Genomic DNA, 25,335 nt, shown 5'->3' on the forward strand with positions numbered 1-25,335 from the left:
GCTGTCCAGGCCTAAAAAGGGACTAACTGGAAGCCGTTACCAATGAACACAAACAGCGCCTTGTGCCATACATGAATTCACTTACCCCCCCTAGGACCACCTCCTTTTATGCATGAAACACCTGAGGCAGGTAGAGGTTAAGTGATGCTAAGAAGTAGCACAGCCGGACTCCCCTCCCCCCCAACCCGTCTCTCAACACAGCCTGTGGCGTGGAGGAAATCACGCGGTACACACGCCCCATAAGAAATGATGTCCCGATTGGCAGAGTCGGGCTAGAGTTGTGAGGATCGGGGGCGCCATGGGGGACACAGGCGACGCCGAGCAGCCGCGGGGACCCGGCGGGGCCGAGCGGGGCGGCCCGGAGCTGGGAGATGCGGGCGCAGCGGGGCAGCTGGTCCTCACGAATCCTTGGAACATAATGATAAAGCACCGGCAGGTGCAGCGAAGGGGCCGCCGCTCACAGATGACCACCAGTTTCACAGATCCTGCTATCTCCATGGACCTCCTTCGAGCTGTGCTGCAGCCTAGCATCAACGAGGAGATCCAGACTGTGTTCAACAAGTACATGAAGTTCTTCCAGAAGGCAGCACTGAATGTGCGAGACAACGTTGGGGAAGAAGTGGATGCAGAGCAGCTGATCCAGGAGGCCTGTCGCAGCTGCCTAGAGCAGGCAAAACTGCTGTTCTCAGACGGAGAAAAAGTTATACCCAGATTGACCCATGAGCTTCCAGGGATAAAGCGTGGTCGGCAGGCAGAAGAGGAAGGTGCTCATCGAGGAAGTCCCATTCCCAAAAAGAGGAAGGGACGGCCTCCTGGACACATCCAGTCAAATGACCGGGCAGCCCCTGGCATGGTGTGGAAACCAAAATCCTGTGAACCAATTCGCCGAGAAGGCCCCAAGTGGGACCCAGCTCGGCTGAATGAATCTACCACCTTTGTGTTAGGATCTCGAGCCAACAAAGCCCTGGGGATGGGGGGCACCAGAGGGAGAATCTACATCAAGCACCCACACCTCTTTAAGTACGCAGCTGATCCCCAGGACAAGCACTGGCTGGCCGAGCAACATCACATGCGGGCAACCGGGGGGAAGATGGCCTACCTCCTCATTGAAGAGGACATCCGGGACCTCGCTGCCAGCGATGATTACAGAGGATGCCTGGACCTGAAGTTAGAGGAGCTGAAATCCTTTGTCCTACCCTCCTGGATAGTTGAGAAGATGCGAAAGTACATGGAGACTCAACGGACAGAGAATGAGCATCGTGCAGTTGAAGCACCTGCACAGACCTGAAGCCAGGTGGCCTGGCCACACTAGGCAGCCTTCCTCATGACCCTCTTTCCCTATGGCTGAGGCCACCACTGAGACTGCTCCCACATGGATGATAGCGGCATTAAGCTGTGCCTCACAGGGGTGATTCACTACTGAGCATCCCCAGACTGGCATGTAGTTCTATATTTGTAAAGTTATTAGGATAAGAAGCAATTAAAGTTTGTAATAAACACACACACACACAAAAAAAAGAAATGATGTCCCGGGCAGCCCTGGTGGGGCTCAGCTCCGGGGTCAGGAGGTTAACTGGTTCTCACACAGACGGGAGACGGAACCCACAGGGAGGAGAGCAGGTTCGTCCCCACCTGGGCCTGTAAAGGGACCCTGAGTTTCCTCTCCCCAGTGGGGGGAAGCTGTGGTCGGCAGGCAGAAGAGGAAGGTGCTCATCGAGGAAGTCCCATTCCCAAAAAGAGGAAGGGGTTAAGAGCGCTCACTCCCCTCCCACAACTCTGAAAAGTCTAAAAACCGTTGGATTTTACACGTAAGTGGGTGAATGGTATGTGCATGTGAATCAATAAAACGACTTTAAAAAAGGAGTTCACTCCCCTGACACCTCTGGGAAAAAAGTTCCTTTAATAAAAAAGTTCTAGTACATTTACCCGATTGTCATCACCCTTCGTCTACAGCACTCCGCGGGGAAAATAAAAATAAAGGACCACCTAGACACGCTCAGTATAAAAACGCAGCAATCCATTCCGGTTAGGAGGCCTCGGGCCTGGAGATCAAAGAGAAACGTGTGAGGCCGAGGGCCCAGCAGCTCTGGGCTGGGCTCTGAAGGCTCCAGGGGACCGCTGAGGACCCGCCTCTAACTTTTCAAAAATAGCATTAAAAAAAAAAAAAAAAATCCGGGTTGTAAAAAGAGGCCTCTTCCTAAGGAGAAAGGTCCATTCCAGAGAGAACGGCATCTTGGGGCGTCAGGACACAGGGCTGAGCATTTCAAGGCAGGGAGGAGACTCCCAAAAATTCAGCCTCGGGGGCACCCCGGCCCTAGGCTGCCAGGCTTCAGTGCCGAAGTCCGACGGCCCATGTTCGAAGGGCTGAGAACCAACCCATCTGCTGTCAGGCTCGAGGCCTCTTGCATCCGAGTTGCTCAGGCCACTTCCCAACAGCTCAGAGTCCTTGGCTGAGGGGGCACTGAGCCCCTTTGAAGATGCAGCTGAGCCTGACGTTCAGCCCTGGGCCCCGCTGGCCCGGAGGCCTAGTCATCCTGGCCAGCCCCATACATGTCCGCCAGCTTCTTGAAGCGGCTGCCCCACTCGTTCAGGTAGTCATAGTCTTGGTCCTGGTCAGAGGCCGAGGAGGTGAGGGAGCTCAGCGAGGGGGCCTCAGAGCCGCAGCCCTCGTAGTCGAACACCAACAGGGAGTCATAGGGCGGGGCTGTGGGGTCCGTGTTGGCCGCCTTCAGGTTCTGTAGCGACAGAGAGCAGGTGGTTAAGAGCCGCGGGATCCCGCACTTGGCAGCTGCGAGAACTCAGGCAAGTTGGATCACTGGGCTGAGCCTGCATTTCCTCACCTGCGAAGCCACTTCTCCCCTCCCTTGAGGTTTTGAAGGTTGACATGAAATCGTGCAATGAGCTCAGCGCAGGGCCCGACATACAGCAAGTGCTCAGTGCGACAGACAGGCCAGCAGTGAAGGTCCGGGACTCTGACATCAGAGGGCTTAAGCCAGAACTCAGACTTCACACACTATCATGTGACGTTGGGCAAGTCCTTTCACCTCTCTATGCTGCTTTTTCCTCATCTCTGAGATGGGGAGACTTCATATAGTTAGAGGAATAAATTCCATTAGAGCAGTGGTCGGCAAACTCATTAGTCAACAGAGCCAAATATCAACAGTACAACGATTGAAATTTCTTTTGAGAGCCAAATTTTTTACACTTAAACTTCTTCTAATGCCACTTCTTCAAAATAGACTCGCCCAGGCCGTGGTATTTTGTGGAAGAGCCACACTCAAGGGGCCTAAAGAGCCGCATGTGGCTCGCGAGCCGCAGTTTGCCGACCACGGCATTAGAAGAATAAGTGAATATCTGTAAAGTGCTTATTGAATAGTACCTGGCATAATAACGGAACACTATTTCCTTATTGTAAAATGAGGAAAATGATGGGACTCCTACCCTACAGGGTTGCCATAGGGGTTAAATGAGATACTATTTGCTAACTGTCCAATACACAGAGACATTCTAGAATCCGACTTAATCTAACTGGAGGGAAAAGCTGCAGATATTTAGCTCCGAGGTATCTTCTCAAACCCACCATTCCAGGTATCTTTCCCCAGATGCTTTTGTTTTAGCACGGCACTCTCAAACATGCTCAGGTTACTTCCACAAAGCAAAAAGTGTAGCTGCCTTTTTTTTTGTGTGTGTGTGTGTGTGTGTGTAGCTGCCTTTTATGCAGAAGAGAAGACTGAGCCAGAAGGGGTCAAAAGCCAGGGAGGAGAGGTATCCTGACCGCCCCCGAGCCCTTTGCCTACAGCTACTTCCTCGCACTCCCCAATCCATGCACCCATGCACTCATGCACCCACCCATCCATCCATCCACCCATCCACCTACCCATCCATGCATCCATCCATCCGTCCACCCACCCATCCACCCTTCCTATTAAAAACCTCCATTTACTGACTGTTACGGAGGTCCCAGGCTCATATCGTCTACCTCCTATGTACCTAGTTCAGTGGTTCTTACAACCCTGGGAGCCAAAAATATCAGAGCCTATAAAAACATGCCTGTGTCCCTGGCATTGATATTTTTCAAAATTCTTCAAATGTGTGACTAGAGTTAAGAACACTGGAGGCACTCAGCTACTAGCAACAATAACTAGCATTTCCTAACAAATGGGAGGTGCCCGGCCAGTGCTTCCCAAACTTACATTACCTGGGAGTCTTTAGAACATCCCAACGCCCAGGTATTATCCAGGGCAATTAAATCACAACCTTGGGGGGTGGGGTGAGTCCGAGGCATCAGGTTTTGACATCCCCAGGAGATTGCAACGGGAGGGCAGCTTGGGAGCCACCGTGCTAGCCTGTTCCAGGTGCTTACGCATCCAATCCTTAAAGCAGCCTGTATCACACGTCCCAACCCCACCCACACCAGGACCACCTGGCACCTTTACAAATCCAGACCCAGGTTCTCTGGCTCCAGAGTTTTTTCCTAACAACCACTATACAGGGTGGGGCAAAAGTAGGTTTACAGTTGTTCATATGGAAAACAATACAATAATTAATAAATAAGAATACAAGAATAAACTGTTGCGTGTACTCAAAACCGTAAACTGACTTTTGCCCCACCCTGTATTTGTTGAATAAATGAATAAATGATTCCTAATCCATTCTTTACCACTCTGCAAGCCAGGGTTTCATAAAGCAGGAAATAGAAGCCCAGGAGTTACTCAAAGGTGCCGGAGGTCACACAACTGGTTGGTGGTGAAGTCAGGATTTGAACCAAGAGCCAAGACTCTGGCCCATGCTCTTGCCCCTGTGCCACGGGAGCCCGAGTCCAGGGCTGCCCTAGGCTGGCCCCATGCCTCACCTCGGTGATGAAGTTGCCGATTTCATCGGGGTTGGCTGGTCGTTGACGGTACATGGGTGTGGGGATAAAGGCTGGCGCCACATCGTTGCGGAGAACAACCTTGGGCCGGGCCTCCAGACCCCGGTGGAGTTGGGTGATGTCATAGTCCTTCGAGAAAGGAGAGCATGAGATTGAGAAGGACTCCCCTGCTCCCCCCACCATCTACATCTCACCCCACTTCGCTCCCAGTTGGATGTTCTGGTTCATGGGTAGGTCTTAGAAGACAGAAATATCTGATTTCTGAAAGCCCTAGTCTCCACATCCCCTCTCTCAAATTAAGTGCAGGCTGAAGGTCACCTTGACCGGGGCCTAAGAGACTATAGCAATGGACCAGATACCCTCTCAGAAGAGGAGAGCTGGTGGTCGATCCTGCATGAAGATTAACGCTTTAGGCCAGGGGTGGGGAACGCCCAGTCATTAGGTCTGGCCCTGCCAAGGCGTTAGGGGTGAGTTAATTAAATGTCTGACCAAATATACCAGGCTAATTTTTAAGTTGATAATTTTGTATGGCACGAGGTGTTATCAATGTTAGGCCAAGGTCTGGTCAATGTAGCTAAGTAACGTGGTTAGTTGGTTGACTTAACCACCCGGGCCAGTGGCCCCACACCCCAGGCCTCCCAATGTCTTACCTGGTCCTCCTCGCCACCCCCCTCTTCGCCATAGTAGAAGACGTTGTCACGGGTGTCGTCTTCTGGGAGCAGAAGGGGTTCCTTGACCTTCTGCTTCTTTCTCACCAGCAAGAGGAGCAGTACCAGGAGGACTGAAAGGGTGGGGAAGTGTGAATATTCACACCCCCCCCCACAACCACACAGGACCCCCAAATTCTCAGAGCCCCATCTAGTTTTAGACCTTTCCACTCAGTAGCCAGAGCTTAACACACTTCAGTCACTCCCTTGCACCTAAGAACACCTGTAACTCATCAAGGTGTACAGGATTTAGCCCTGGCCTGTTCCCATCCCTCCCTCTCCCCTGCCCAGGTCTAGTCACAGTGGCCTCCTCAGAGTTCCTTAACTATACCCAGCGGGTCCCCATTCAGAACCTTGCTCTGGGCTTTCCCCTTGCCTGGAACACTCTCTATGCACATGCATGGCTCTCGCCCTTCAGGTCTCAGTCAAAGTCACCTCCTCCTGGCAGCACTGTGACTTCATCCCCATCTATAATTCTGTATCCATTTATTGTCAGCCTTCCCTTATTAACGGTACTGGCCTTAGGGAAATTCTCCTTTGTAGGGATGGGACTCTTCTAGCTGATGTTACTTTCCTACTGACTGAATGACACTCCTGGAATTCAGAGTTTAAGGAAGAGATGGGCAATGCTGGTGGCCCTTAGTCCCCGGAGTTCAGTGTAGAATCAGGTTTTCTAACTACCCCATCTTTAGAGGGGGAAGGGCACCGGTACTCACACAGCAGAGCCAGGACGGCCCCCAGGATGGGGAGCAGGAGGAACCCCCCCTTCCAGGGTACGGGGCAGGTCTCCACGTGGCCGTGGCAGTCGCACACGGTGGCCTTGATCACTGCCAGCTGTTGCTTGTTGCCGCGGTCGGACAGAGAAAGGTGCACATCGTACGTGTCTTGCTTTAGGAACTTCTTCAGTGACAAGGCCACTGCGTCTCCTGGAGTGGGCAGATAATTTATTCACCTCGGGAAACCATGAATGGAACAGAGCATATCATGACGGAGGTTTGAGGCAAGAGCCTCTATATATCTGGGTGACAAGGAAAAATATCCCAAAAGCACGCTTTGAGCAAGTGTTAAAAATTGGTATCTGGCCCTGGCCAGTAGAGCTCAGTTGGGTGTCATCTCGTGTACCAAAAGGTTGCTGGTTCAATTCCTGGTCAAGGCACATGCCTGGGTTGTGGGCTCCATCTCCCATGGGGAGTGTGCAGGAGGCAGCCAGTCAATATTTCGGATGTTCGCTCTCATATGGAAGTTTCTCTCTCTCTCTGAAAGTCAATAAAATACCTTAAAAATTTTTTTTATATATGGCCAAAGCCAAATTCACCATCATGGTAAGGATTATTGGGGCAGGAAAACAAAACAAAACAACTTACATTAAAAAACACACACACAATAATCACAGTATTTTTAAAATATGACTTTTTTTTTTTTTTAAAGTCTTGTCATGCAGAGCCAGTAATTTCTTAGCACCACTAGCTGCTAGACCAGCGGTCGCCAACCGGTGGTCCACAGACCACTGGTGGTCCGTGAGGTCTGAAAGGTTGGCAATCGCTGTAGACTGTTCTTTGCCTCAAAAACAACACTGTTCTTCCCAGGAGATAGCTATCCTCATGCTTTCTTTCTTTCATCACCACCTGAGGATATTTTTAAAATTGATTTTGTGAGAGAGAGGAAGAAAGAGTAAGAGAAACATCGACGTGAAAAACGTTGACTGGTTGCCTCCATATGCACCCCGATCGGGGATTGAACATACAACCTAGGTAAGTGCCCTGACTTGGAATTGAACCCACAACCTTTTGGTGTACAAGATGGTGCTCCAACCAACTGAGCCACCTGGCCAGGGCTAACTAGTATTTTAATAGTCATGTTAACTGGCCACTTGTTTTCCTATTTGAAAGTTCACTACCGTTGACTACTGCAGCATTTTGCTCTTGCAATAGTAAATACAACGTTTACACCCCAACTGTATAATAGCATTTCAATACCCCAAGCACTGATATTCCCAAGTGAGCATCTGTTATTAATAAATTCAAATGCACACGACTTGGTGACATAACATGTCGTTAAGCAGATCAGAGAGGACGCTAACCTGTGTTATAACTGCACACAAGTCAGGGTTGCTGGAAATAAGGCTGCAATGGGCACTGAGCTAACTGGCCTTCAAAAGCCCAAGATGGGTGGCAGGCTAACCACAGGCAGAAGCTGAGCTCGGTGCAGCCTGCACAAGGGGCATCATTCTGGGGAGACCGTGGGGCAATCCTAGAGTGGGGAGAGAGGCTATGTTTGCAGGTGAGAAATACAGTCAGGGGCATCTCTGAAAAAAGACCTTCAGTTTAGAGGCAAGTTTCTCAGGGAGAGAGCTACTTAAGCTTGGGTGGGACTATGTTTCATCATGCAGGACTTCCCCAAGCATGACAGATCCTCACCACTCAATGCCATAGTATTTCCCAATCATTGGGACAATAAGAAACAGCCCCACATTTCCAGCTCACCTGCCCTTAGGAGTGCTGGCCTATGTCAGCACTGACCTCCAGCCATTTTCAGTTCAAAGCCTCTGCACACTCACTGGGCCCCTCTTAGTAAAAAGGCCGGAAGGGAGAATCGCCCTGTGCCCATTCGGCAGTGGCAGGGTGAGTTCTGCAGGCTGAACGTCTGGTCTGCCGTGTAGAGAGGCCAATGTGGGATATTTCACAAACACCTCTATCCCCACGCTGTTCCCAGACACTGGAGGGCTGATTTCTCAGTTGGTGGTGGTGGTGGTGCTGGTGGCCATGGTGATTAAATTGACACTATGGACTAAGCCCAACTCTAATCTTCACCTTAACTTAGAGGCAGGTATTGCTATCCCCCTTGTACAAATGCAGGAACTGAAGCTTAGGGAGGTCAAGCAACTAGCTCGAGGTCACACTGGGTCACATTTTGAGTTAATTCCCCTGACAACGGGGACAAGATCGGGTCCAAAAACTAAATTAAAACCAAGAACCAGGTATTAATACTGTTATCAGGTGCTGGGAGCATTGGGCTTTGACCATAATGCTCACACCTGACAGAGCCAGAGCTGATGTGTTGGGAAGTCGCGGTGATAAAAAGCGGCCGTGGGCATCTACCGAGCACTGACGTGCCGGACAAGATGCTTTCCATGTGGCCACTTACTCAACCTCCATGGTAACAGGAGAAGCAGGCTCAGTGATCGGCACCCTTTTACAGACAGGGGAAGTGAGGCTCAGTAAGTCGCCCACGATCACAAAGCTAGTAAATGGAGGAGTCAGGTCTGGGACCAAGGCCTTGTGGCTCCAGAGTCCACACTCTCTCAACAACATGGTCAGGGAGGGGAAAGTGTATTCTAGGCCACAAGGGGGTGACAGGAGACAAATCTGGGCTCCCCAGAGGAAAGGTGCTGGACATATACACCCAAATCACAGGCATCACAAAAATGAGCCAATGTGGGCGCCTGAAGCAGGTGGGCAGTCCTTTCTGCACTGGGATTAGCAGCAGGAATGGACCCTGGGCATCTGGTCTCATTGGAGCAGAAGGCAGAGCCTGAATGTACTGGTTCCCAGACACCGGAGGACCGACTTCTCTCCTGGATTGGAATCTTGGCCCCAAGAGGAAGAGGAGAACATTTTTAAAAATATACTTTTTTTCTTGATTTCAGAGAGGAGGGGAAGAGGGAGAGAGAGACAGGAACAACAACGATGAGAAAGAATCATTGACCCACGGCTGCCTCCTGCACACCCCACAAGACTGGGGATCGAGCCCACAACCTGGGCATGTGCCCTGACCGGGAATCAAACCATGACCTCCTGGTTCTTAGGTAGGTGCTCAACTGCTGAGCCATGCCGGCCAGGCAAGAAGAGAACATTTTGCAGGAGAGTGATGCAGACCCTGGCCAGCGTGTTCAATTGGCTGAATGTTGTCTCAGACACCAAAAAGCTGACGGTTTGATTCTGGGTCAGGGTACATACCCAGGTTTTGGGTTTAATCCCTGATCAGGGTGCATATGGGAGGCAAACAATCGATGTTTCTCTCTCACGTTGATGTTTCTCTCTCTCTCTCTTTCCCTTTCCTTTTTTCTTTCTCTAAAAAAATAAAAAAGTATTTTAAAAAATACTGCAACCGTAAAAAAAAAAAAAGGGGGGGGGGGAGGGAAGTGGTGCAATGTTTCTCCAGAGACCTGTTGGCACTTGAGGCTGGATCTACCTTCTCTCATGCATGCTGGGTCATCACCCATTTAATACTAGTGAAGCCCCTCTCCAGGCCTGTGGCAAATAAATACTACTGAAGGCCGAGAAGCTACAGGGGTGTCAGAAAGAGAAAGGACAGAGGCGGATGGGAGCAGGGTGGGGGGCCAGGGGCTCTGGCTTCAATCTTTATTGCTCACTCACTCTTAAGCATGCTATTTAACCTCTCTGAGTCTCACTCTCATCTGTAACTAGGGAGAAAAAAATACCACACAGGTGGTAGAAATATTAAATAAGGAAAAAGAGAAAAACCCATCGTGCATATCACCAGGGTTCAATAAATGGGAGGCAGCAGAGGATTAGGGTAAATCAGACTGCCTGATTCAAACCCTGGTGCCATCAATTCTAGCCATAGAGCCTCTAGCAAGGTATTTAAACTTCTGTAAGCCTTGGTGTCTCCTCATCTGTAAAATGGGTATGCACACATGTGTATGTGGTAATAGTACCTTCTTCATAGGATTGTTGTGAGGATTTAAAAATCTAACCCACGTAAAGCATCTGAAGTGGTGTTTAGCACAGAGTAAGCACGCTCAGTGCACTTTAGCTGTTACCACGGCATTGGGACCCTGACTCACGTGACATGGAGAAAGTCATCCCCCCACCCCCCCGGGCTTGTTTTTCCATCTACACAGGAAGGCAGTTGGGCTAGAATGGTCTGCAAGGCTCCTGTGGAATTCCAAAGGCTCCCGATAGGTAAATCATTAGCCTTGGATTGATGTTCTCGAGACCATTACCTCTATGGCCCATAAGATGCTCAGTGGGCGTGGGCGCAGGGTCCTGGTACGGGGCAAACACACCCCGCAGAGCTGGCACCTGCCTGCCACCATCACTCAGTTACCTTTCTCATTGACCTTTGCCGTCCAGTAGATGTCCGAGTCCTGTGTGAGCTGGGCCTTGAAAGGGGAGGTGTGAGGGGACAGGTCCTTGTCCGTGATGTTCAGCACTTGGGGCACAGGGCTCTGGTTGCAGATGGTGATCTGACGGGGCTCAGGGACAGGGCCGTGGTCGTTGACGTCCACCAGTGTCAGCAGGAGGGTCCCCGTGCCAGTGGCGGGAGGGCTCCCTGTTCATAATGACACGTATGATCCTTTTCAGCATGTGCCCTTGGTTGGGTTGGTGAATCAATGTTAAGCTCCCCTATGACCTACCCAGTCAGCCTCAGGGAGGGGTCCTGTTACTGCCCGGCTGTAACCTCTGAAGACCCTCCATACACTAGCTTCACTGTAGATCAAACCAGTGATGGCAGATACAAGGCAATGAGCCAGCATTCTCATTTTGTGGCCACAGCAGATATTACTAACTGACCATAGCATAGAATTGCAGCCACTTCATCCAGACAGCCATTAGCATTCTGTCACAAAGCAAAACCTACTGGCCACCTGTGGGCTAATGCAGCTTCCCTTCACACAGACCTCTCCCCTGCCCCCAGGCCTCCATTTACTCACTATGTGTCAAACAGATGACAATCACATCATAACCCCCACCCTGCCATAGTGTGACATCACTAATCAAGCATGGCACTTCCAGGCAGCCCCTTTCAATTAACCCAGGGGACATGGACAGGCTAATTCAGGGCTTAGTGAACCACAAACTTCGGCTTCAGGATATCTCCTAACTCAGGTTTTAGGAAAATCAGAACCATGGCCAGCCACCCAAGGACCAGTCTTTAAAACACTCCTCTGAAGGACCCCTTTGAACCCTCCAGATTGGATTGCTAACACCCCCTTACACACACACACACACCATACTCCCTCTATGGAGGGGACGTGCTGTGTTATGTGACCTGGGAAACCAAAGGTGCCGATGAGGAGGGGCTGGGAGGAAGCTCTCACCATCGTCCGTGGCCAAGACCATGACTTCGTAGATGTTGTTCCTCACAAACCGCTCATCCTCCCGGTCCAGGGCTCCCGCAGCAGTGACCTGCCCACTGTCCGGGTCCATCGCCAGCCACCCTGCTGGGTCTCTCAGGATGTGGTAGCTGGAGTGGAAAAGTCGGGAAGAGTCACACACAGAATACTCAGAATTCTGGTGTCATCATTCAAAGCTTCCTCATGCCAACTAGCCGACGGTGTCCTGGGACGCAGGGCTCCTGAGCAGGATCATGTGGAGAAGGCATCTTACCCCTAAATGGGAGCCTGAGCAGCAGGTGGGGGGCCAGCAAGGATATGTGAGAAGGAGCAAGAACACCTGCCCCCTGAACCCCTGCCCAGAGTCTTTAGCCTTTGGGGGGGGGAGGGGGGGAAGAGGAGCGGGGAGATGTTCAAAATATTTCACAATCTTTACGGCAATAAGAACAAATACTGGCCATAATAAACAGCCATCCAGAAGGTTCAAAATACTTAACAATCTTTAGGGCAATGACAACAAATACTGGCCATAATAAATAACTGTCCAAAAGGTTCAAAATATTTCACAATCTTTACGGCAATAAGAACAAATACTGGCCATGATAAACAACTGTCCAGAAGATTTAAAATATTTCACAATCTTTACGGCAATGACAACAAATCCTGGCCATCATAAACAACTGTCCAGAAGGTTCAAAATATTTCAGTTGGTTTTTTTTTTTTTTATTTTTTTTTATTGATTTCAGAGAGGAAGGGAGAGGGAGAGAGAAAAACATCAATGATGAGAGAGAATCATTGACTGGCTGCCTCCTGCACGCCCCACACTGGGGATCGAGCCCGCAACCTGGGCATGTGCCCCGACCAGGAATCGAACCATGACCTCCTGGTTCATAGGACGATGCTCAACCATTGAGCCGCGCCGGTCGGGCAAAATATTTCACAACCTTTATGGCAATGAGAACAAACACTGGCCATAACCAACGCCCAGAAGTCCCAGCGCATCTGGAGGAATGTGAGCCCAGCGGCTGCATACCTGACCCTCTGACGCCCCCTGTCCGGGTCCTGCGCAGTGTAGGTGCAGACCGGCTCCCCAGCAGCGATGTCCTCCTGTACCTCAACGACATTGGAGGGCGGGGCGAACACGGGTGCCTCATTCACATCCTCCACGTGGACCACTACGGTGGCCGTGGAGGTCGGGAGCTTCACTACGAAGGGAGCCTCGTTGGTCACTTCAATGTACAGAGTGTGCTGGTTCTTGGCCTCAAAATCCAAGCCCTGAGAGGGAAGAAGGAGGCCCCATGCGGAGCTGGGATGTCAGAAGGAAGGGCCCACCCCGCTGCCCCCTCCCTACCCATAAAGCCACCTGCATTTCCGGAGTGGCATCTAGAGGGGCCTCTCAGACCACCCCACCGCCCCAAAGGCAACCAGACTGGTGAGCCCCAGAACTGGTTCCCAATGGGGTGGTGCCGCCCCCTGGCAGGCACTTCAGAAACTTGTGAAGGCATTTCTCTCGGTCGTAATGACTGGGGACACCACTGGTATTTACAGGCTGGGGCAGGGACACAAAGAACTGTCCCATATCCATGTGACTTGACAACATTCCGCTGGACATTTGTGTATTCACGGGTGTGAAAAATCTGTTTACAATTGCAATCTAGAACATGTTTTACGTAAAAAAAACCCTTTTGGTGTGGTTTTAATATATACTGAATTTTCTAGGAATGGAACTTCTGAGGGGGAATTGTAATTCGATTTGTTCAAGCCTTTCCCAAGAGTTGTTTATTTGTTGTTCTGGGGAAAAACATTAATACCACTTGTGTTGTGAGCTGCTTGAATGAGCCAGTATTCACTACATTTGAATGATTCTACAGAGATACAAAAGAAATCAAAGAAAGATCAGTCCCATCTTCCTAAAGCATCAATTTTATTTACGTCGTGGTTGAGATACCTTACTAAGTAATTCAGAACATTTTACTATCCAATCACCGAGATATGGATGAAGTACGAAATTAGCAAGAATTCCAATAAGACAGAGAACCTCCGTGTGCGGACTGACTGAGGACAGCCAATGGGCACTGGGAACTGAGTGGAGGGGCTCCACGGACCTGCTTTGATTCGATTGGGTCCCTGGTTAAGGTTTAGTATGAGAGGAATTCCCCCACAGAAAAGGGATGGGCAAGTGTCGGAGGCCACTGGCCTGGTGCGCACTCTGACGGACGAACGAATGGTCCAAGGCACCTGTCCCAAGGCAGGTGTCACCTCGAAGCTGCAGACCTGACCGTCCCAGGTGTGGCCCTCGTCTAAAGCCCAAACGGACTCACCTTCTTGGTTGTCAGGATACCCTGGTTGCTCTCGGGGTGGGTGGTGATGGTAAAATGGTCCCCACTGTCACCTTCCAAGATGCGGTAGGCGGCACGCCATGCCGATGAGTTGGGGGCGTCTAGGTCAGTCACGGTCAGCCTCTGTACCTCGTGGCCCACTGCGTTCTCGGGCACATGAGCCTCATACTGTCAGTGGGAAGCACAGCAGTCAGACAGGCTGTTCCATTCGTCTCCTGCTGTGAATCCTCCATCCAGCTCTAGGGAGGCCTCATGCCTCTTACCCTTTCACCCGACTCGGTCACCAGGGTTTCGGGGCACACAGAGAGGCAGTACGCCCCGAGAGCCGGCCTCCCAGCCGCTGGGACAGACTACAGCAACCTCGGGCCTGCCTTCCCTCTACCCAGGGGCCTGATACTCCAGGAATCTCCCTGGTCCGGGTGCCCAACCCCCTCCAAGTGTAACCACCTATGGGGTTGAGATCAGGAAGGCATAAGTGCTCTGGGGCGGGGACCGGGTTCTTTTTTGGAAGTTCTAGAACAGATGAACTGCTCAGAACACATTTTAATCAGCCTTAAGTAATGTTAGCAGCCAAAGCTGCCTCAAGATAGAAGGGGGTTAGGTGTTGTCTCGACTGGCCCCGAGTTCTGTCACTGGAATGTACAAGCATTCACTGTGTGGGCAGGTAAATTAGAAGTTTTCTTATCATCAAAGATTTTTTATACACCAGGGGTTGTGTTACACAGGTTATTTCACTGAAAACTCAGAACAATGCAGCGGGTATTATCATGATCCCAGATTAGGAAATGGAGCACAGAGAGGTTAGGGAGTTTGCCTGAGGTCACACTGCTCGTCGGTGGTGGGGCTGGAATTGAAGCAACGTTAAGCTGGTTCTGGAGTTTCATTAGAAAGGAAACCCCTCGTTCTTCATTTCTGATAAGGAAGGAAGGAAGGAAGGAAGGAAGGAAGGAAGGAAGGAAGGAAGGAAGGGGCATTACCTTCTGGGGATCAAACACGGGGGCGTTGTCATTGGCGTCGAGGACTTCCACGATGGCCACTGCCGTGGTGGTGGAGCCTTCGCCGTCCAGGTCGGTAGCCTGGACCGTCAGTGTGTACGTAGGGACTTTCTGGGGAGGAGAGGAGAGCGGAGGCCCCTGAGAGTGCAGCCTTGGGAGAAGGCGGAGGGCGGCAGAATGTTTCTCCCTCTCACCGTGTTCTCTTGACTCCTCGACCCACCGCCCAAAAGAAGAGAAGCAAAGGGTGGAAGGGGAGGGAAACTGCCCATACAAACAGCGTCCCGGGGCCTGTCGGGGGCTGAAGCCTGGGCTTTGACCCCTGACCCTGGGCAGATGCAGAATGAGAGCTTTGAGCAGGGATTCGGTCGGAGGAATTAATTAGGAAACAGGAGGCGACTCCAGTATCCGAGGAGCTAATTCTACTTTGTGGTCCACAGGGGACGAATCTGGGCCATGTGCACGCTAAGTGAGCCGTTCCGAGAGGAAATGAGAAAACCTACGGAAAATATCAAATGTCTGCATTTTATAGCTGCCTCCTCAGCCTCAACGAGATGGTCTGGCGGCATGCCATCGGCCCAATGGGCGGAGGGACACCCGCATGGGAACGGAGCAGCAACCACTGCCAGCTGACGTGGGTCCCCACTGCTCCATCGTGGGCTTTGGGGGCAGGGCCAGAGGCTCCTGCTCCGAGCGTCGGGCCCTGGCCTGGACAAACCCGGGCAGGCGGCACTCTGCCTCGGGGCCACTCACCTCCCGGTCCAGGCCACTGGAGATGACGCCGATGGTGCCGGTGCTCCGGTGGATGGTGAACATGTTGGGAGGGTCCTTTGGCTCCTGGCTGTGAATGGCGTAAGCAACCACCCCATTGTAGGTGTTGATGGCATCGTCCTCGTCTGTGGCTGTCACCTGCATCACAGATGTGCCTGGAGGGCAGAAAGGATGAGTGAGCCCCCTCCTGCTCCGCGGCTTAGACCCACAGTCCACTTTCTGACAGAGATCGCTAACGGGTGCCCATTTTCCACGCTCCCCTTCTCCTCCCTCCCTTCTTACTTAAGAGACATAATCCTCCATAATCACTTTCGGCTGGGCACAGGCTTACCTGGAACAAAGACTCTTTCCCATCCCTTCTTCAGCTAGCTGTGACCACAACTCTAAATTCTGACAAATGGGATTTACGGCTTTGGGGGGGGCGTGTTTTTCCGAGTTTGGGTTTATTCTTCCCACCCTTCCCCTTGTCCCAGGTAGAATGGCTGGAGCTCCAGCAGCAACCATGAGACAACCTTGGGAACCGTGCCAAAACCGCAGAGCAAAGAGAGAGGAGTCTAGGTCTCCAACTGGACACCACCATTCCAGACTGAGCTGACCACTTGTAGGCTTCCTAACTATAAGGGGGGTGGGGGCAGGCAGGGGGAAGCCTCCATCTTGTTTAAGGTACTGCGTTTCTTTTGGGAATTTCTGTTATTGGCAGTCTAACCAATTTATACTTCTCTGTATGTATTGTCCACAATTCGGAGAGGAAGGAAGAGGAACCCTTCCCAGCAGGACCCGTCTTTGAGCACTAATATGTACCTATTTCCCTAGTTTGCTGCTGGCCTCTCCCACCCTCTTCTCCAGCCCTGAGAATTTATTTTTCCCTCAGCATAAACCATCCTCCAGTACCTCCTGGCCTCTACTGCTTTTCTGCTGCTGCTATTCACAGCAGACCCTCGTGTCAGGTGCTTCATATTATATAAGTTAGGTGTATTATCTCTAACCTTCAGAATCCTCTAAGGTTGATATTATTGCCATTTGCAGATGTGAGGATTAAGGCTCAGAGGTCAAGAACTTGTCGAGGGTCACAGCAGGTAAAGAGGCAAAATCAAAATTCAAATCTAGTCATTGTAGCTCCAAAGCTAGTGGTTCCTAAACCTGGTTGATCATCTGAGGCTTCTGGGAAATTTTCATATATATACAGATTCCAGAGCTCTAGTCTAGGATCACTCTTACTCAGGGACCTTGGGATGGAGTAGGAGAATCTGGATTTTAAAGAAGATCCCAGGTGATCTGTTGCACAGCCAAGGAAGTCAGAGGTAGAGAGTCCTTCGAACCTTAAGGGTCTGAGCTGATCTCCAGATGGTACCATACATTGACCCAAGGCCATAGGCCTCTATCGCTATCCCCTCCCCAATCCTCTTACCGGGCAGTGCCCCCTCCAAGACACTCCCTTTGAAGACATCCTGGGTGAACTTGGGCTTGTGGTCATTCTGGTCTGTCACGATGATGGAGATGTTCATGGGCTCTTCCACGGAGGCACCGTTCTCTGACACAGCGTGGCCAAAGAGCTGCGGGTGCACAGGTCTGGGGTCAGCCTGGCGCCACCCTTCCCACCAGGCCCTGGGGCCCCGCTTCTCACTGGATGCTAAAGGTTACTTGCCTCATACTTGGCAATCTTCTCCCGGTCCAATGGCTTATTCAGTAACAACCAGCCTGTTTCCTTCTCTATGGTGAAGATACCCTCAGGGGGACTGTCGGCCCCAGGCCCTGTGATGCTGTAGAAAATCTTGGTGCCTCTGTCCTTACTAGATTTGAGCTGGAAGCAAAATAAAAAACGGCAGCTGACAAAGTGACCCATATCTCCTGGGTGAAGAGGCACAGCCTTATCAGAAACTGGTGCCACGAGAGAGGCTTTCCTCTGTAGGCCCCAGTGCTCAGGACCAGGAAACCTCTATTCAGGCCTTTAGGTGAGGGTCCCTGCAGCCACCAGTGACTCCCAGGGAGAAGCACAGTCATACCTGATTCAGCCTCTGAGGGAAGGGACCCTTGCCATTCTCAGGGACAGACAGCGGCGGGAACACCCACTCTCTCTTGCGTCTTCGTAAGATACGTTTGGATGGGGAGAGCCTCAGAGCCTTACTTTCCTGTAAGGAGAGAAGACCCCTTAACCTAGATATGCAAACAGCTGGAACGCACCCACCATCCTCACCTACAGGAGTTAAGGGTCAGGAGGCAGACCTGGATGGGTCTACGGCAAAAGAAAAATTGGAACAATCTAAGGTCCAGAGGACCAATGGAAAAGTCTATAGTACATACATCTAGGGGAGTACTATGCAGCTCTAAAAATGAGGAATAAGGAAGCTCTCCATGTGCTGACATGGAAAGACCTTTGATATGTACTGTTGAGTGCAAAGAACAAGGTACAGAAGAGTTTAGCATTTTATTTAACAAACACATAGTGCTTAACAGATGCCAGGCACTGTTCCATCTTTTGTGTAAAAAGGTAGGAAAATAAGACCATACCTTCATATTTGCTTATTTATAGACAAAGTCTGGGGGAACACAGAAGAAACTAATAATGGTGATTATCTGTGGGAAGGGGGTGGAGAGGGCATTAGGCAGATGGAGAGAAATTAGGGGAGGTAATTCATTGCATAATTTTAAATATATGTATTTTTTATTTTTGAACCATGTATATATTAGCCATTCAAAAAAACTAATTAAAAGAAACAATGTGTGACCAAGTGCCTCATGTCCATCTTCCCAGGGGCTCATGGGATTGGCAGTTCTGTGTGGGAATTGCCTTCCCTTGGGGTTTACCCAGATGATATGGGAAAGAAAAGAGAGGTGAGAAAAAGAATCCAAGGTTACAAGAGCATTGGACCAGTACTCACAAGGCAGCTCTCTGCCGCCCCTACTGGGCAGCTGCAAGCACTACACTGTGACAATTGGGCGAACACTGCCTCCTCTGAAGGGACGAGGTGGCTCACAATAGCAATCTGCTAATGCACAAAGTACATCTCACCCACTCCCCACCTATACACACGGGTGGACGTGGTATTTTACCTGGACTGTTGTGTCGTTCAGTGCAGTGAAATCGTGATCAGTGCTAAGCAGGGCCGACTCTTGCCCAGGGCAGCCCATGAAAACTGGGGAGAAGAGAAAGAGTATTAGGAAGGAGGGGCTTCTGGAAGCTACCCCAGAGAAACTACAGCAGACAGCAGCTCCTTGATTGGATCGAGGCGTGTTCCACTGCAGGTGGAGGCTCGGCTTGCCTCCTCTGAGCAGCAATGTGACCAAAGACGAGTTTCAGATGGGGCTTCCAAGTTTGGTCTCTAAAGGGAGGGCCACTTTGCGGTCAGTTTGTAAGCCAAACCCCTTTCTTCATTCATGAGGCCAGAAAACCAAGATCACAGACATTGAGTGACATTAGTACCCAGCGGCCTCATGAGACATAGGGGATGGGGAGGGGGGCAAGGTCACAGCTGGAGGCAGAAGGTTTCCATGCACTATGCATCCGGCTACATCATCGCTCACACAGCTTGCTCTAGACCAGTGGTCGGCAAATTGTGGCTCGCGAGCCACATGCGGCTCTCTGGCCCCTTGAGTGTAAGTCGGTTTTCAGCCTGGGCGAGTCTATTTTGAAGAAGTGGCATTAGAACACTCAAGGGACCAAAGAGCCGCATGTGGCTCGCGAGCCGCGGTTTGCTGACCACTGCTCTAGACCATCGGTCGCCATCCTTTCGGACCTCACGGACCACCAGTGGTCCACGGGCCACCGGTTGGCGACCACTGCTCCAAAGGTTTCCTTAAACCAGTGGTCGCCAACCTTTCGGACCACTGGTTGGCGACTGCTGCTCAGCTTGTCACACTCCTGGATCCCTCCTGCTTGGCCACCCTTTAAATAAGCATTGTGAGTTAATAACTTATCATTCACCAAGCCAGAGACTGGGCCCATTTTATCCTTACATCTACCCCACCAAGGTAGGTGTTAGCCTCTTTGCAAAGGTAAGAAAACTGAGGTTCAGAAGCCAGGTCAGCCTGACCCTAAAGCATACGCTAAATATTACTCACAACCAATGTTCTTACACGCTATTCCTGAGGTCAAATCAGGGAACCTGCTGGAGGCCACACTTGGGCCCATTAGCACCAGGCTCTGGCCCTGTGGTTCCCTTTGCGCTGGCCCAGACCCCAGCGCTCATCGTTTTACCGGGCTGCAGCACAGCCAGGACCTCGGGACAGTGCTGTGCCATGGACATGTCAGGGTGAGGCCTTCCAACTGTCCTTCTTTGAAGAATTGTCCTTTAGGCTCAGTTGATGATGATGGTGATTGTTTTTATTTTAAATCCTTCCTTAGTATAAGAAAGGGTAACAGATGAGGTTTTTTTTGTCAAGTACAAAAGTAATGTGAACATGACAAAGTATTCAAGGAGTTTAATATAAAAAAGTCAAATTCCAAAGGATTAATATCCAGAAAATATAACGAACTCCTTAAAAACTCAACAACAAAACCACCCAAGTTGTTCTGGGGGCAGGCAAAAAACTTGAAAGGACATTTCTCCAAGGACAATATACAAGGAAGGGTCAATAAGCATATAAAAGATACTCAATATCATTAGTCATTAGGAACGATCAAATCAAAATCACAATGAGGTACCATTTCACACCCACTAGGATGGCTATTTTTTAAAAAACCCACATGGGCCCTGGCCGGTGTGGCTTAGTTGGCAGAGCTGTTGTCCTTTGCACATGCCTGAGTTTGCGACCTCATCCCCAGTCGGGGACATACAGGAGGCAGGGTAGGTCAGTTGGTTCAAGCATCGTCCAATTCCCTAAGGTTGTAGGTTCGGTTCGATCTCTGGTTAGAGCACATACAAAGAATCAACCAATAAATGCATAAATAAGTGGAACAACAAATCTATGTCTCTCCCCCCACTCCTCTCTCTCTAAAAATCAACACATTTTTACAAATGTGTAACACCCCCGCCCCTCAAATGGAAGATAGTAAGTGTTGGCAAGATGTATATAAATTGGAACCCACATGCATTGGGAATGTGAAATAGTGGTTCCTCAAAAGGTAAACATAGGCCCTAACCGGTTTGGCTCAGTGGATAGAGCATCAGCCTGCGGAGTCAAGGGTCCCAGGTTCAATTCCAGTCAAGGGCATGTACCTTGGCTGCGAGCACATACCCAGTAGGGAGTGTGCAGGGTTTCTCTCTCATCGATGTTTCTAACTCTCTATCCCTCTCCCTTCCTCTCTGTAAAAAATCAATAAAATATATATATTTTTAAAAAAAGGTAAACATAGAATTACCACATGATCCAGCAATTTCATTTCTAGGTGCATACCCAAAAGAATTGTGGGAATTCAAACAGATATTCATATATAAATTTTCATAGAAAAATTATTCATAGTAGCAAAAAGATAGAAATAATCCAACTGTCCATCAGAGATGAACAAAATGTGGTTTATACATACAATGGAATATTATTCAGCCTTTAAAAGGAATAAAGTTCTGATACACACTACCATATAAAGGAACCTTGAAAACATTATGCTAAGTAAAATAAGCCAGTCGCAAAAGGACAAATACTGTACGATTCTGCTTACATGAGGTACTTAGGATATAAAGTTTCTGTTTGGGAAGATGAAAAAAGTTCTGGAGATGGAAAACGGTGATGGTTGCACAACATTATGAATGTACTTAATATCACTGAATTGTTTTCTTTAAAATGGTTTTTTTAAAATATATTTTATTGATTTTTTACAGAGAGGAAGGGAGAGGGATAGAGAGTTAGAAACATTGATGGGAGAGAAACATCGATCAGCTGCCTCCTGCACACCTCCTACTGGAGATGTGCCTGCAACCAAGGTACATGCCCTTGACTGGAATCGAACCCGGAACCCTTCAGTCCGCAGGCCGATGCTCTATCCACTGAGCCAAACCGGACAGGGTTAAAATGGTTTTTTAAATGGTCAATTTTTGTGCAAATTTTAGCTCAATAGAAAAGTGGAAGTCCGACATGAGAGTGTAAAATGGGACAGTCATTTTGGGAAACTGTTGGTCAGTATTTACTGAAGCTAAATATACACATTCCCCAAGACCCAGCAATTCACTTTGAGATATAGATTCAACAAAAACACATTGACCAAAAGACATGTATTATAATGTTCACAGCAGCACTGTTTATAATAGCTAAAAACTGGAAACAGCCCAAACGTCCATCAAGGTAGAATGGCTAGAAACATCATGGTCTATTCACATACTGAAATGAATCAACTATAAGGACATTCTGGATGAATCTTACAAACATATGGTTCCCTAATAGAAACCAGATTGAACAGAGAACATATGCATGATCCCATTAGCCTGAAGTTCAAAAACAGGCAAAACTAACCTAGGTGAAGGAAGTTATTAACATACTGGCCATAATCTGGGGAGAGGGGTTAGTGATGGAAGAGTGTCAAGGGGGACTTAAAAGCACACAGAGCTGCCTTCAGCTCCCGAGCCCAGAGCCAGCTCCCCAGAGCGCACACACAGAGGCAGGACCCGCTGTGGGAAGGCTGGAATGTGCCCACGTGAAAGAGAAGATTGCTTAGAAACCAGCCCTGCCTCCTTGACGACATTCCCACTGAGGAGTCACGGGCTGTGACATGCCTGGCCAGTGGGAGGAAGGGGAAGACAGATGAGGCCAGATTCAGCTCCAGAGGGCCCCAGGGGCACAAGATCCCCAGGGAGAACCTGCCCTTTCCCTCCAACACAGCTTTGTAGTCTCATCTGGAGTTATTTTTTGCTCTGCTTTAGGGCTAAAAGGACCAGGAATGACATGTGGCAAAGGTTACGTCATCTTTCATAGAGGGCAAGAGTTAAATGATCTAGCCCTGGCCAGGTAGCTCAGTTGGTTAAGAACATCATCCAAGGTTGCAGGTTTGATCCCTACTCAAGAAGCAACCAATGAATGCATAAGTAAGTAGAACAACAAATCAATGTCTGTCGGTCTGTCTGTCTGTCTCTCTCTCAGTAAATAAATAAATAAATTTTTAAAAAGAGTTAGCCCTACCTGGTTTGGCTCAGGAGATACAATGTCAGCCTGCGGACCAAAGCGTCCCAGGTTCGATTTTGGTGAAGGGCACATACCTTGGTTGCAGGCTCCTCCCTGGCCCGGCCCCGTGCAGGAGGCAACCAATTAATGTGTGTTTCTCTCTGCCTTTCCCTCTCTCTTCCATTCTCCCTAAAAAATCAATGGAAAAATATCCTCAGGTGAGGATTAACAACAAAATAAAAGAGTTAAATAACCTATGGGGTACTAACTCCATTCATTATTGATCAACTATGCAAAATGATATTTATAGTAGTCTTTAAGTTATCTAGGGAAGGACTTATACTATGAAGTAAGAAAAGTAAGCAGAATGTAGAACTGCACATACAGTATTTGTAATTAGGCACAGAAAAAAAAAAAAAAAAAGACTGGAAGGAAGTCTACCTTCCCAATGATTAGGGTTATCAGAAATTTACTTTCTTGCCAGTGGAGTGACTCAGTTGGTTGAGCATCAAAAAGTTGCTGGTTTGATTTCAGGTCAGGCACATACCTGGGTTGCAAGTTTGGTTCCTGGTTAGGGCATATGTAGATTAATGTTTCTCTCTCTGCATGTCCTCAGCTGAGGATTTTTTTTTTTTAATTACTTTCTTCTTTTTTAAAAAATATATTTTATTGATTTCAGAGAAGGGAGTGGGGGAGATAGAAACATCAATGATGAAAATCACTGACCAGCTGCCTCCTGCACGCCCCCCACTGGGGGATCGAGCCCACAACCCAGGCACGTGCCCTTGGCTGGAATCGAACCTGGGACCCTTCAGTCCGCAAGCCGACGCTCTATCCATTGAGCCAAACCAGCTAGGGCTCTTCTTTTTTTATATGTTCAAGTTTTCTCTTAACATGACTCTCTTAACAGGATTCATGTCTCCCCTAAAACTCGTATGCTGAGGTCCTAACCCCCAGTATTTCAGGATGTGACTGTTTTTGGAGACAGGGCCTTTAAAGAGGTGATAAATTAAAATGAGGTCATAGATGCCCTAATCGGTTTGGCTCAGTGGATAGAGCGTTGGCCTGTGGACTCAAGGGTCCCAGGTTCGATTCCGGTCAAGGGCATGTACCTTGGCACATCCCCAGTAGGGCGTGTGCAGGAGGCAGCTGATCGATGTTTCTCTCTCATCGATGTTTCTAACTCTCTATCCCTCTCCCTTCCTCTCTGTAAAAAAATCAATAAAAATATATATATTTTAAAATAAAATAAAATAAAATAAAATAAAATAAAATGAAGTCATAGGGTGGGTCCTAACCCAGCATGGACGAAGGAGCTTAAACAACAAAATGTTTATTTTCTCATAATTCTGGGGGCCAGAAGTCTGAGACGAAGGTGTCAGCAGGGTTGGTTTCTTTCGAGGCCTCTCTCTCCTTGGCTTCTAAATGGCTGGCTCCTCCCTGTGCTTTACCTGGTCTTCCCTCTGTGACTGCCAGTGTCCAACTTTCCTCCTCTTATAAGGACACCATAACCTTCCCTCCGCTTTCTAGCAAACCAACCAACCAAGGACTCATTATAATAGCAAAAGTCCAGAAAACATAAATGTCCATCAACAAGAGGTTAACTTTGGGTGATGATACCATTTATACAAGAGAACAAGATGTAGCCATAAAAACTATAAAAGACGAGGAAGCTGCTGTGTCTTGATCTGGAAAGATCTCTTAAGACATATCGTTAATTAAAAAAGAAAAAAAGATATAGAACAATGCAGTCTCTACAAAATGCCTACATGTGTATTTTTAAGTTGTATTTGAAAAATATCTCTGGGGGGTAACTCGAAAAACTGGGCTTAAAACAGTCCTCTTCCTAAGGGAAGGTCTCCAGCTAGCAGAGGGCTGGCCAGATCAGCCTGTCAGCGATTTCCCTTCAGGAGAGACTCAATGAGCCCTCCAACCCTCCCCAACAGGTTTCCCAGCAGGAGGCTTAATGGAGCGACTCCCCTTATTACTCAGAAGCCTGAATCCTCCACACTCTCAAAGCTGCCAGGAACCAGAAACCCTCTTTCTGCCATCTTCCAGATCTGCCCCCCAGGAACGTGAACACGCTTCACTGCTGTTTGCCAGCACATTTCCATCATTCTTATGGTTCCAAATATTTATAGCACAGTATCTGGGCTGTCCATCTATTCTCCGAGGGGACAGCGCCTACTACCAGGAAGCCAAGAGGGATGGATGCCAACTGTACATGCCTCCCACTCAAGCCGCCTATTCCAGTTGCATCAGAGGGCCTGGCCCCGCCTGGCCCCGCCAGCTGCAACCCGCATTCAGCCGGAGGCAGAATACAGCCAAGGGCCTGAGCCAGGCAGGCAGGAACATGCTTCAAAGGCCTGAGACACTCAGCTAAGTGTTTTCCTATCCAAAATCCTCAAAAACTAACCTGCAAGGTGGATATTACACCTCCTCCCCTTTCTGACAACTCAGGAAACCAGAGGCTGCTGCAAGAAGCAGTTTCAGACGGGTAAGCATGCAAGGCCCCACCACCAAGAAGCAGCAGGACCAGATTTCAAAT

At 49.3% G+C, this 25,335-nt stretch overlaps 2 protein-coding genes across 3 annotated transcripts in view; one reads left to right on the forward strand and one right to left on the reverse strand.

Annotated features, from left to right (window-relative positions):
* Nucleotides 1–273: 273 nt before the first annotated feature.
* Nucleotides 274–1,501, forward strand: LOC129147641 (deoxynucleotidyltransferase terminal-interacting protein 1-like). Its single transcript, XM_054710553.1, has one exon. The coding sequence runs from the start codon at nucleotides 299–301 to the stop codon at nucleotides 1,286–1,288; it is 990 nt and encodes a 329-aa protein (XP_054566528.1). The 5' UTR covers nucleotides 274–298; the 3' UTR covers nucleotides 1,289–1,501.
* A 387-nt stretch (nucleotides 1,502–1,888) lies between these two features.
* Nucleotides 1,889–25,335, reverse strand: part of CDH3 (cadherin 3) — a 41,915-nt gene continuing 18,468 nt past the window's right edge. For both annotated transcript variants that reach the window (XM_028143212.2, XM_054710867.1), the window contains 14 exons: nucleotides 18,810–18,892; nucleotides 17,762–17,887; nucleotides 17,404–17,559; nucleotides 17,167–17,311; nucleotides 15,741–15,913; nucleotides 14,973–15,101; nucleotides 13,978–14,163; nucleotides 12,690–12,931; nucleotides 11,642–11,787; nucleotides 10,648–10,872; nucleotides 6,294–6,503; nucleotides 5,521–5,651; nucleotides 4,853–4,999; nucleotides 1,889–2,735 (listed from right to left, as the gene is read on the reverse strand). In XM_028143212.2, the coding sequence (XP_027999013.2) occupies nucleotides 2,526–2,735; nucleotides 4,853–4,999; nucleotides 5,521–5,651; nucleotides 6,294–6,503; nucleotides 10,648–10,872; nucleotides 11,642–11,787; nucleotides 12,690–12,931; nucleotides 13,978–14,163; nucleotides 14,973–15,101; nucleotides 15,741–15,913; nucleotides 17,167–17,311; nucleotides 17,404–17,559; nucleotides 17,762–17,887; nucleotides 18,810–18,892 (2,309 nt within the window). In that variant the 3' untranslated portion in view covers nucleotides 1,889–2,525. The remainder of the gene's footprint in view (nucleotides 2,736–4,852; nucleotides 5,000–5,520; nucleotides 5,652–6,293; nucleotides 6,504–10,647; nucleotides 10,873–11,641; nucleotides 11,788–12,689; nucleotides 12,932–13,977; nucleotides 14,164–14,972; nucleotides 15,102–15,740; nucleotides 15,914–17,166; nucleotides 17,312–17,403; nucleotides 17,560–17,761; nucleotides 17,888–18,809; nucleotides 18,893–25,335) is intronic.

This window comes from Eptesicus fuscus, chromosome 21, assembly GCF_027574615.1.
Source record: "Eptesicus fuscus isolate TK198812 chromosome 21, DD_ASM_mEF_20220401, whole genome shotgun sequence".
NCBI lineage: Eukaryota > Metazoa > Chordata > Mammalia > Chiroptera > Vespertilionidae > Eptesicus > Eptesicus fuscus.